The sequence below is a fragment of the Aspergillus saccharolyticus genome (genome assembly GCF_003184585.1).
Source record: "Aspergillus saccharolyticus JOP 1030-1 unplaced genomic scaffold BP01scaffold_7, whole genome shotgun sequence".
In the NCBI taxonomy this organism is placed as follows: Eukaryota; Fungi; Ascomycota; class Eurotiomycetes; order Eurotiales; family Aspergillaceae; genus Aspergillus; species Aspergillus saccharolyticus.
Window position 1 is genome coordinate 99,756 of NW_020290617.1, and position 12,139 is coordinate 111,894.

General features: G+C 50.5%; 3 protein-coding genes across 3 annotated transcripts; 1 reads left to right on the forward strand and 2 right to left on the reverse strand.

The window, feature by feature from the left end:
* Nucleotides 1-2,459: 2,459 nt before the first annotated feature.
* Nucleotides 2,460-3,851, reverse strand: BP01DRAFT_354523 (SMP-30/gluconolactonase/LRE family protein). The gene is made up of 4 exons (XM_025574448.1): nt 3,681-3,851; nt 3,420-3,580; nt 3,189-3,335; nt 2,460-3,115 (listed from the first exon to the last, which is right to left on the reverse strand). The coding sequence occupies exons 1-4, from the start codon at nt 3,711-3,713 to the stop codon at nt 2,527-2,529; spliced, it is 930 nt and encodes a 309-aa protein (XP_025433310.1). The 5' UTR covers nt 3,714-3,851; the 3' UTR covers nt 2,460-2,526.
* Nucleotides 3,852-4,558: 707 nt separating this feature from the next.
* Nucleotides 4,559-5,501, forward strand: BP01DRAFT_213428 (uncharacterized protein). Its single transcript, XM_025571094.1, has one exon. It carries the CDS (start codon nt 4,708-4,710, stop codon nt 5,239-5,241), a length of 534 nt encoding a protein of 177 aa, XP_025433311.1. The 5' UTR covers nt 4,559-4,707; the 3' UTR covers nt 5,242-5,501.
* Nucleotides 5,502-9,206: 3,705 nt separating this feature from the next.
* BP01DRAFT_354526 (aldehyde dehydrogenase family protein) lies at nt 9,207-11,449 on the reverse strand. The gene is made up of 3 exons (XM_025574449.1): nt 11,111-11,449; nt 10,852-11,051; nt 9,207-10,795 (listed from the first exon to the last, which is right to left on the reverse strand). The coding sequence occupies exons 1-3, from the start codon at nt 11,242-11,244 to the stop codon at nt 9,615-9,617; spliced, it is 1,515 nt and encodes a 504-aa protein (XP_025433312.1). The 5' UTR covers nt 11,245-11,449; the 3' UTR covers nt 9,207-9,614.
* Between the last annotated feature and the right edge of the window lie 690 nt (nt 11,450-12,139).

The window sequence follows — 12,139 nt, forward strand, 5'->3', positions numbered from 1 at the left end:
GGATACGTATCAGGCAGTCTGGTCTGGTCTATTCGGAGGGCGTTCCGGCATGCGTACTTGTCTTGTGTGTTTCTTTTTTTTTTCTTTTTTTTTTTTTTTTTTTTTTTTTTTTTTTTTTTGTCTTTTCTTTTTTCTTTTTCTTTCCTTTTTTTTTTGGGAGCACTTTTGAGCGCTCTTTGGGGGCGGGGGGTGGCCCACTCGGTCGGGGAACATGTGTGCCACGAGAAGAATGGTGGAAATATGCAGCCACTTGTTTAGTATGCAGTCTGTGCAGATGGATTTATTTCCTACAACCAGTGGAACCCCAGTTCCGAGTCTGACTGCTGTACAGTGGTTTGTCATTCGAAGAGACGGTGAGAGAAGCCTTCTTAGATGATAAGAAAAGGCGGACACGTCAGGTTAGATTGGAAGGAAGAAAGAAAAATTGAAAATGAAAATGAAAATGAACCGATGAAACACTGGAGCAAAAATGTTGATGTACACCAGGTACTTTGTCATGTCAAGATTTCATATGCCGTGGTTGTCCATAATGGCTTTGTTCTGGGCGTCCTTGCTTTTTTCTTCTCTCTCTTCGTTCTCTCAACCGTGTGCGTGCTGGGACTGATTTTCCCCGTTGATACCGCGCATCATGGAAGATTTCACCAAAGAATCATCGAGAACATCCAATCTGACCAAGAGTGCCCACATAGATAGCTTTGGAACATAACTCATCTCATCCCATTCCTATCTCGGTTGTGGTCCGCCGCTAAATCGAGGCCAGTGGGACGAACGAAGTCTGGATGGACCTACGGGGTCTTGCATCGCAGGTCTCCACTTGACTTGTGCATGCTGTGTTTAGCGCACTTGGAATATCCAGGCCCTGCAGCTGTGGAAGACTTCGGTCAGTGCGCGGGCGCATGCTCTTTCTTGGGGAAGTGACCTTTCAAGTGCATGAACTGTACAGTGAATCGGGGGTACAGTCAGTCTTGCACTACCAAGTCATACCTACAGACTCGCTACCTATCTATCACTCATGACAAGACTCGACCAGTTCAACCTAACGCGCTGGGGACAAGCTTAGTCCTCTCGATTCTCGGCATATCACTGCGACTACCTACTGGCTTGCTGGAAAATAGCTTCCGCTATGGCTCGCAGTAGTGGAAGCTGCATCTACGGAGTAGGGCGCAGATCGAGTGCTGACAATGGAATTCTTGACCGGTCTGCAGGAATCGCCTACTAGTCCCGTCCGGCGTCTAGATCCTACTAGATGGTTGGTGGCACTGCCGTAGCGTGTGCATCTCCTTTTCTGCACATGCATGCAACAAGATTCACACCACCTGTTGGCTTCCTTCCGCTCGAAGCTCAGGGCTTCAGATAGACTTTGGATGAGAATGGGGGAGAAATTCGGGGAACGGGGAACAGAATCTAATCGAGAGATCTCTCAGGCAGGCCCTACTCTACTCTCGTCATCAATTGGCGGTTGTTGATTTTATCTTTGGGTTCCTTTTGATTTTCTTTGAGTTACCTTTTCTTTTCTCTTTTTGCTCCGGTGCGCTCTTTCGACTTTGGCCAGCAAGCTCAATTTGAGAACACGCTTTGACCGCGACGTCTGCCTATACCTGCATGCTAGCTACATCTTCTGGAGAAGCAAGCACACTGTCACCTAACTCATTACAGTGTCTCTTGTGTTTTCTCCAGCCAAATGAGGTGCTGGTCATAATGTATACTCTAGATCCATCCGGCCGATATCCGGCCAGCAGTGGTAAGAAGTTGGTCTTCTTCCCAGCACTCTTCTCTTGCGTTGAAAATCCCACCTTTCAAAGGACGATGATTCTTGTGCTAGAAGGTCGGTTTACTCTCCGTATCTCGAACAAGATCGCGCCGCAAAAAGTATGAAACACTCGCGTAGATTGATTGTAGATAGTACAACCTTTGCAATATGCGATGTGAATTCCAAGACTCAGGGATTCAAGTCAAAATTGAGTACTTCAACTAGTACTATCTATCCACATACCTTAGTCATTCGCGAGCCGTAATGCTCGGATTTCAATGGGTGTTGCGAATACTGTACGGTATTCACCTACACTCCACATGGAAGGAGTAAACGAGTAGAACTGTTACTAACTTCCCCATCTCTTCCCTTTCCCTCTCCTTTCCCCATCAATCACTCACCTCTTGCACCCATCAAACAAGTGTCTCTCCCGTTCTATTTACGCAATCTGGTAGCATTGAATTGATGCAGCCCAATCAAGCTGTGTGTTTCACAACCTCCTGCTTTTCATCGCAGCCAGTGCCTGATCCCCCGCCCTCCGCCCGCGTTGAGCATTGGGGACAAAGAAATCGCTTCTTCCCGTTCGCCTCAATAGCAGAAATCTCTACAAATGCATCTCAATCTCGCCCTGGTTCTACGCCAAAGGTACGAGCCACCAGTGTGCCCTTCCAAGAGCTCATTGAGTCATGAAGGTCAACAAGCTTACACCCGAAGCGGCTCCCAGTCAAAGTATAATTGCTACTACTAAGTTATAGTTAGGTGATCATCCGCTGAGATTAGTCCCGGAAGCGAAATTGATTCTTTGGCTTCCCTCTAACCCCGACATCCACGCGGTAAAGTCTTCCTCCGTACCGGATAGAATTCGGAAGCTGCTCATCGTTGACATCATCCTTGGCAGTCGTGATGAAGAGCTCGGTCCCGACAAACGTTGGACAAGTGATGTTTCGGGTGGGCAGAAGCACTTCGCCAATCACCTTGCCTTCCGGTGAAATGCGAATGATTTTCCCGCCGCCGTAGATGGCACTCCAGAGGCAGCCTTCCTCATCGATAGTGAATCCATCGGGCTCCTTAGGTTCGCCAATGTCGAAATAAACTCTGCGATTGCTGATGGCCCCGGTTTTGGCGTCAAAGTCGAAGGCAAAGATTTTACCAGTAGGCGAGTCGGTCAAGTACATGGTGTCATCCGCAGGATTCCAGCCGATCCCGTTAGGTATCGTCAGCTGCTCAACCATCCGATGGAGTTTTAAGTCAGGATCTAGCCGGAAGAGAACTCCCTCGTTGGTAGGTTTCTGGATCTTAGGGTCGTTCATGGCCCCGGCCCAGAATCGCCCATGGCTGTCGACAGCTCCGTCGTTGAAACGCATCCTGTTTCAATGGCGTTGCCGATGAGTCAGATTCTACGCTTTAGGTAGTGCAGATCCCGACTTCTGACACCTACCTGTGGTCCATGTCCGGGTCGTCCCATGCTTTGCGAATATACGACAGGTCGCCCGTGTTGCGATCAATCAGGGCAAATCCATGTTTGGCGGCTGCGACGATCTGGTCCTTGCGGGGATCTCCGGCGTGGGCAATGTTGGCGGTCACTCTGCAGCTCCGACCAGCGTATTAGTTTCGAAGCCCAATTTTGATAAAACATCCTGTAAGGGAGGCTATCCAACAAGCCACACACCCAATGGAAGCCGACGTGTTCAGAATTCTCAAGGAGTCTGGCCCCTCGGCAAGGTTCAGAACGTATAACTTCTGCTCCCATATGTCGACAAAGCGAAACTCATTCCTAGTCTCGTCATGAAAAGGACCCTCCAATAAAGTGCCCGCTATGTCGATGTACGGCTGATTCGAGAGATAAGAGCGAGAATCATGTTGTCAGTCTCAAACCCCACATGGGCCAGTTTTATTCGCCCGAAGGAGGTCCAATTCTGAATTCGCGTACCTCGGAGACCGTCCATCTCTGGAAGTCTGACATTCTGGACGATCGACCAACAAGGAATGCTGGAGGCTTGGACAGTTCAGTTTCGGGAGCACCCGTAGTCTGAGCTGTTTCGGAAAGTTATGACCAGCTTCGGATATATGTGCCACAGATATTGTCAAAATAAGTGTTGGGAGAGCACTGAGGGGAAGAGAGGGAAAATCAAGTGTGACTGACGGCTAGTCAATTCGGCGTGACACGCTTGCCAAGACAGAACCCCACACGAACCTCCATCGAGAACACGATGATTCTTCTTTCTTCTTCTTCTTCTTCTTCTTCTTCTTCTTCTTCTGCTGTTCCGCTACACTTACTACGGAGTAGTTACTACCAGGCTACAGCAGCTCATGGCCAGTGGGTCGAGCTGGGTCTACCATCCCAATTCAGACTTAGGGCCCTAGGGCCAGAAGGGAGCGTGGATAACTGCCCATCGGGCCACCATTTCCGTGCTAAAGCAGTCGTCAAACTCGACCGATTGCTAGCACTATGCCACTAACTAAATAATACAAACTAGATGTTCTTCTGTCTCGACTGTGCATCTATCAAGTTCAACTGGGTTGGATCTGGAGTCTGGGCCCGGCAGTTTCTATCTGGTTGCAGGGTACTGCTGCGTGTCGTGCCTAACATTAGTGTATACGTTTGGGAATTCAGGCATACGTCCGCGCCTATGGCCTCTAACGGTCCGAAAAGGTACATGAAGCATAATTATTGAGCGGTTCGAGCCCTTACAGGGCTTCTGGAGTGGGAAGATTATTGGTTACTCCTCACCAAGTACGTCTCCACCGAATGGAGCTATCACCTGTCAACTTGGGTTATGAGCTACCTTAGTTTTTACCTGTACGCGCTTCAGGCAGCCCCGGCGTGACAAACGTGGTCACTCCGAGTTGGTTTCAGGTGCAGAAGAAAAAGCAATTCTCAGGGGAGAGAAAAAGATTTGGAATTGAGGAGCATCTGAAGCACGAAGGAAAAGTACCCACCAGCAAAAAGCCGTTTGATGGGCGAGCAGGCCGCGAATTGTCACACCATGTTACCGGCCCAGACCCAGATGTGCACAGTGACAGGATGCGGGCAGACTTCCCGTGTTCCGCCTCAATTTGTCCCAAACAAGGCTCCTGGTGGAGTCTATCATGGACGGGCCGATAATAGCGGACAAATAGGAAATCACCCGGCTGCTTTCCCTGGGCTTGTGCTATGCGGTAACTTGCTCCCCCAGCGCTTTGAAGCAGTTCTGCGTGACAGCAAGCAAGGCGATTATTTTCCCCCCTCGATCCTCGACAAAAAAAGTGTGTTCCATGGATGCGGACACGGCATACCCGCCCCGAGGTCCCAAAATACGGGACTTGGGGAGAGAATAACGGGAGGGAATAGTTCAACTCTTGACCTCTTGATCAATCCGTACAAGGCCTGGCCTAAAGCCGTTATCACAACAAGTATGAGTGATTTTCCTGCATTGCTTCCCGATTCGTCGCCTGCGTCTGCAGTCCGTGTTATGGCCGGTCTAATGAGAGTGGGCAGGGCTCCGGCCTGATATTCATCGTTAATTTAGAGTCCCGCCATGTGTCTGGTGGCGAAAGGCGGACCTCTCCAAAGAGGCAAGGTGGAAGATAAGTGGAATCGTTGAGCAGCAGCTGAGATGATTCCACAAAGAAGTTCCTCGGTCCTTCGGGACGGGGACCGGCGCTAAGCTAGAGGTTGGATCACCTGCTGGGCTGCTGGGACTAGGACGCTGGTCGGACCGGCCTTTTTCTCTAGTCGTCCTAGTTGTGAATAACAGCCATGTTCAGCTGGTGGATGCAATGCTTGGATTCGATTACAGAGTACTCCACGAAGTTCCAACGGTGGATGGACTAAAGTTGATCTCAAGCCATCTGGGGTGATCGTCGCTCGTCATGGTGCTAATCATGAACCAAAACAGTAAAAGGGCGAAGCAGGCTGAGGTCATTCTGGGTGAGCGTCGGGTGGGAAAAGCCTTGACGCAGCGCATACAAAGTAGCCGGCCCAACATTGGGTCATCTGGCGCACAGTAGGCAAACTTAAGGGCGCAACCTTAATGAGCGGTGGTTCCTTGCCAGCACCGGGCGGGGAATGGATTGACTGCCAGCTCAACGGCGATGCAGCAGTTGAACGGACAGGCCAGTACCTGCAGGAGAGAAATCCGACTGATATTCGAGACAGATACAAAGTGGACCACTGAGCCGTGCTGTTGAGTGAGTGAAAATGCGGTGTACACTACACTAGTCAGAGCAGACAACACCGATAGCACTATACTCTGGCAGGGAAATTTTCCGATCGTTGCGAGTCCTGGGAGATCAGATTGATCCTGAGTGTGTGCAGCCTGGGGCCCTTTCCCTCCTCCCATTTGAAGTTTCGATGTCTACAAACTACTACTTATGATCCAAAGTACCTGAGCAGCGAGTCGCAATTCACAGGCGGAGCCCATCGGAGTCCAGACATCCTCACATGATCAATTCTTCATGCATGACAACGCAGCTCACATGGGGTTGCAGCAACTGCAGATGGTACTTCAGACGGGGAGGGGGGGTTTGGGGTGTGGTGGAAGGCGAATGAATACCCTGTCCGTCAGGTATGAGGCTAACCGTAACATGTTTGAAATCGGTATTATCACGATACGTAAGATACATAATACCGTCATCATACCGCCCCCCAACTCGAGATGAAACCAAAACGGATTGAACAAACAACGCCTAATGCGGTATGACCAACTGGTTCAGATCCAGTCAGGCCCACTTGCATCGGCCGGCTCAAATATCAGATCGGGGGCCCGTAATGCTGGAATCGTGGCATGGTCAGAATGACCACATCTACTACTAAGTACTGTACTGTACCACCAAGGCCGGGGTCTACAGAAAATAGTGGGATACCTTCCATCGGAGATGCAGGATGCATAAACAACTTACAACGTACCTGCCCAATCAAGTGCAGCGACGCCAAGCAGAAACGCTCTTTTCCAAGGAGGAAAGGACGAGAAAAAAAGAAAATGGAAGAAAAGAAAAGAGGCATTTTTTTTTTGGAAAAGATTGTCTACAGGTTGCTTTCGGGGTGATTTGCATGCAAGCGTGAAAAAGTGCACTGATTGTGTTGAATTGAGTGCGAAACCCACCCCAGTCGAATCCTGCCACGACATCCTCACATGCATACCAACATCAAGCCGGTACGATTCAATCACTTACAATTATTGTGATACTGTTGCTGGAAGTATTCGGGGGCAGCGGGTACTCTCTGAGTCGGTCAGATGAGTACCTAATTCGTACCCTATGGCGAGGGGAAAAGAGAGAGGAGGGGGGGTAAAGTGGCAAATGAAAGACCTGCCAAGATGGATATTAGGGCCGGGATTGGGTGTCATTGGTGTGTCTTTTTGGGAATCTCATGCATTAGCTCGGAGGTATAGTTCTCAGGCATGTTGGGGGAGGTGATATACAGCGGATTGATTTATTCCTCCTCGATAATGTTGCGAGGAGGGAGTGGGAGGGTGGGAAGGGATTCAATTCAGGGGCCATCTTTGTTATGTCGACGTCATATGCTCGATAGAATGGCTACTAGTCAATTATGTAACCACCCAGTATGTTGAGGAGATGGTGGATATCATCCTATATTGATCGTTTTCTTCAGACCGAGTGAGCCATCGACGACACATGTATCGCTTCGTCGGATGAAAGTCTTCAGTTCAGGCATCTTCATCCCAGTTGTCCACCCCAGCCAGTCTGTCTTTTCCTGGAACGTGAGATTCCCTTCCATATAAGTTCTGTCTTGCGCTCTGGTCTATGCTGCATACAATCCAATCTCAAGCATCACAGTAACCGATGATCAACTCATTATTTTGCTTATGCTGACCGCCGCATCGCTTAGCGATCCACCTACCTATCGGTGTGACAGCACGAACCGCACGAACCGCTGGGGCAAGATGTATGACATGTCGGTGATGCGCATCGATATTCCGGGAAAGGATGTAATTTCGAAAACACTCGGCCGATTTCTACGTGCAGATGCACGTAAAAGGTATACTGTGCATCCCGAGTAGGTAGTCGATTGTCGACCAGCTGTCGGACGCAGAAGAGAAAGGCGCTTCTACTTTGAGGGGAGTGCCGACCGACTCTCGCTCGAAGTCTGAGAGGATAGACAGTCCATCAGTCCGCTTCGAGTGAAGGGCGCAGGAAAGCGCTTTGCTTGTGAAGTATAGAGCAGAGAGCAGTCACTGTTGAAGACGAAGCCCATGTAAGCAAAAGAGCTGAGTTCGTCGCTGATTGACTTGTTGTGGCGTACAACAGAGTAAGGTAGTTGTGTGCTAGCACCACTTCATACCCATATACATACATACATATATACATACTTGCTACGTATATATCCCTTGATATTTATCTATTCTACAAGACACATGCTACTGGCACATACATTAGCAGTCTGCAATTCCAATTTCTGTCCTGTACAGTCTTCGTGTATCATGCACCTGCAAACTCCATCTCGCTTCCATCGCGAGTGAACTGTCTTTTTTTTGTTTTCCTCTGACGTTGAATGGTATCCCTTGCTTCTCCCACCGTGCATTGCATCTGCATGGAACGCAACCCCGCTCCCTATCTCTGGACGAACCGGAAGGTGGATCGTGTGGAATTGAAACGGTGAGGTTCTACCGTAAGTACCGAGTGCGAGGGTTTTCGCTTGACTTACATTGTTTGAGGGGGTTCAACCTGGGTTGGGTTGGGTCTGAATACTATAGTAATGTTAGATTAGTGTGTGTCTGGTTGTACGGAGGACTTGGGAGGATGTGTCAATGGATTGGTTGGGTAGAACTATGTTCATGTAGAGTGTATATAAGAGAAGAGGAGTGGGAGACTCTGCCAGGTCGAAGGGGAAATACTTATGTTTCGTGAAGCGAATCGCATATACTACTTACTTAGTAAGTGTATGTACATCAGTCCACTTCAAGCATCATCCATGCATACTTATACGCAAGAAGATGTTGGACCAACTTAACGTAATTATTTACTGCAAACCCAGGAAACCCACTCACTCACTCTCAGTTCCTCCGATCCGGACTTCGTATTCTGTACTACACCTACTACCAATAACCCCGAAAGAAGAAGAACACTACACTACACCACCACCCAGGGAAGCGGGTTGATGCAAAGCAAAAGTACTGGATGCACATATACCCAGTTCTCTCTGGGTAGGTTGATCGCCGCAGCTGGATTTGCATTTGCGATTTTCAATCGCAGAGGTGGGTTATCTAGAAATGTGTAGGCAGGTAAGGTCGGACTGGGTGTCAGCTTTGGTTAGAGAGTCACACTCAGTATCTTTTGGATGAGATCTCGCATGCCGATCCCGGGTTGGCCCTATAACTGCACTGTTCCTCCATCGCATACGACTGGGCTTTGGGGCTGTATGTATATACTATCAAAAGACCGGATGCCTTTAAGTCCAAGTCAATCCGTAGAACCCCTAACGAAAAAAAAAAAGGAAGATAACTCAGCATAGACATTACACTACTTCCAGCCAATCTGACCCCAGGCCACTTCTCTTATCTCTCCCCCCCTCTCTCTCTCTCCCACTGGATCTGGTATGGTTGCTTCGGTCTATCGCTCATAAGATGCTGTGCTTTGCTGCTTGCCTGTTTTGCTGCTGCTGCTGCTGCTGCAGTAGCACAAGGCAAAGCAGGCAAGCCCACAACTCAAGATCCAGACATCATCATCATCTTGTTGGACTGAGAGGTCGTTTGTGCCACCCGATAATGTCCTTCTTCATCGCACGCTTCCCTCTAACGGCACTCCTTTGTAGAGCCTACGAACAAACTACCGAGTTGGCAAAGAAGTAGAGAACAGATTGTAAGTGAAGTTGTTTTCGTTTTATCCCGTCGCTTCATGAATGGCTAACTTCTTTTTTTTCATCCTAAAGCTTCGAGCCCATGTTCACGTGGATTGCTTTGACTTGCGAATAAGCCTCCAGGCCTGACTCGCCCAGCTCGCGACCGATACCGCTCTGCTTGACGCCGCCGAACGGTACGCGGAAGTCGCTGTCGTTGCTGCTGTTGATCCACACCATACCCGCCTCGATCTCCGAGGCCACCCGGTGGGCGCGCTCAATGTCCCGAGTGAAGACGGCGGCGCCCAGACCATACGTCGTGTCGTTGGCGCGGCTTACCGCCTCGTCTTCCTCCTGGAAGCTGGAGATGACGACGAACGGGCCGAAGACCTCCTCGCGGTAGATGCGCATGTGGTCCTTGACGTTGGTGAAGACCGTCGGGGCGATGAAGAAGCCCTTGTTACCGTTCACATTCTTGTGAGGCTCGCCGCCCGCCACCAGCGTCGCGCCCTCGGACTTGCCGGCTTCGATGTAGGAGAGGATCCGCTCGTACTGAGCCTGGCTGACCTGCGGGCCTTGGAAGGTGTCGTCCGCGAAGGGGTCGCCGACCTTGCTGGTAGTGGCCACTTCCTGCGTGAACAGAGACACGAATCGGTCGTAGACCGACTCGTGGACCAGGATGCGAGACGTCGCGGTACACACCTGGCCCTGGTTGTACATGATTCCCGTGTGGGCCCACTTGGCGGCTTGCTCGATATCGGCGTCCCCAAACACCACGAGCGGAGACTTGCCGCCGGTTTCGAGGGTGATATTCTTCAGCGTGCCGGCGGCAAGCTTCATGATCTCACGGCCAGTGAAGGTGGAGCCCGTGAAGGCAACCTTGTCGACATCAGGGTGCGTGACCAACGGGCTGCCGGCCACGCGGCCATAGCCGTTCAAGATGTTTACCACACCGGGGGGGAAGCCCGCCTCCTTGATCAGCTTGGCCAAATAGAGAACACTGAGTGGAGTCTGCTCCGCAGCCTTCAAAACCACCGTGTTACCGCAGGCTAGAGCGGGGCCCAACTTCCATGCGGCCATAGCCAGCGGGAAGTTCCAGGGAATGATTTGGCCGACAACGCCGATCGGCTGACGGAGAGTATAGGCAAATTTGTTCGGGGTGGTGCTGATAGTTTGGCCGTGGACCTTGTCCGCCCAGCCGGCATAGTACCGGATGCAGCTAAGGACCTCGCCGAGATCGTCGTTGAGCGAGACGGAGTAAGGCTTGCCTAGTAACAGTTAATCTACGGCGCCTGTCTGTTTGCTGCGACAAGAATACACCTACCGTTGTCCCATGTCTCAATGGTGGCAAGTGTCTCCCGGTGCTGCTCGATCAGATCGGCCAACTTCAGCATCAGATGTCCGCGCTCCGTCGCAGGCAGCAGCTTCCAGGACGGATCCTTGAGAGCTTTGCGGGCCGCCTTGACGGCGAGATCCACGTCCTCCTCGTTAGCAGCATAGACGGAGACGATCTCCTTCTCATCACTGTGCGTGCGGTTAGAACCCGCTCGGATTGAATTCTTCCTCTGTGCGGGTCAACTTACGCAGGGTTGATGGAGGCGAGCTTATCGCCCGACTTAGACGGGACAAACTCGTTGTTAATGAACAGACCGATGGGCTGATCATATTGACGCCCGTTCGGGGCAGTCAGCTGCACGCTCACGCTACTGTTGGCCATGGTGACTGAAGTTCTGTGGAGTGATCGGTGGGGCGAGAGAGGGAACGTGCGGCGAGCGGTGGGGAGAGGAGAGGAGAGGAAAGAGGCAGCTGGAGAGAAGAGAGGAAGCTGACGACAATCAAGGCGGGGGAGTCGGAATGATATTAAGAGTGGAGAGAGGAGCGATAGGCGTGGCATTGGCCGTGGGGAGGATAAGGAGGAGGAGAAGAAGGAGAAGACAATTATGCCAGATGATGGAGGGGAGAGACTTTTATAAGATGGTGAGGCCTGGTAGCTTTTCAAGGTTCTTATTCCTTCACTTATCGAAGCTACTAAGTTAGTCCCCGCGATAAGTTACTGAAAAGCCTGAGTCCTCAGGCACTCAGTCCCCACTTGAGGGCGATAACGGAGGCAGTCAACGAATCAGCACAGGGACGCTCGACCCAGTGGTCCCTCTCTCGGATAGACTTGCTCTTCCAGGTGATTTTACTTAAATACCTTACAGTATCTTGCACAATTACCATGCCTACCCCAGAGTCTCCAAATTCTTTCCCAATCCTGGGGTAGGCATGGTAATTGTGCGGTAGGCATGGTAATTGTGCAAGTTACTGTAACAATCGCCGGCTTCTCGTTTATTCTACTCTCTATCCAGCTACATGGAATCTAGATCCCTGTCCCCGCATTCTCATCCGCGGAACCCGCCGAGACCCCAATGATAATAAATTGACGCAATCAGTTAACCCGCTACGACTATATCCCATGAAGCAAGGATCCCATGTCAAAATGCTCAATGATTGTACAGAGAACGTGGCTGCATCGGTGTGATTTTGCCCGTGACCCGAAAAATTATCCCATAGATACCCCCTTCTGCCCACCCCGGGAAAAGTAAAAAAAAAAAAAAAAAAAAAAAAAAAAA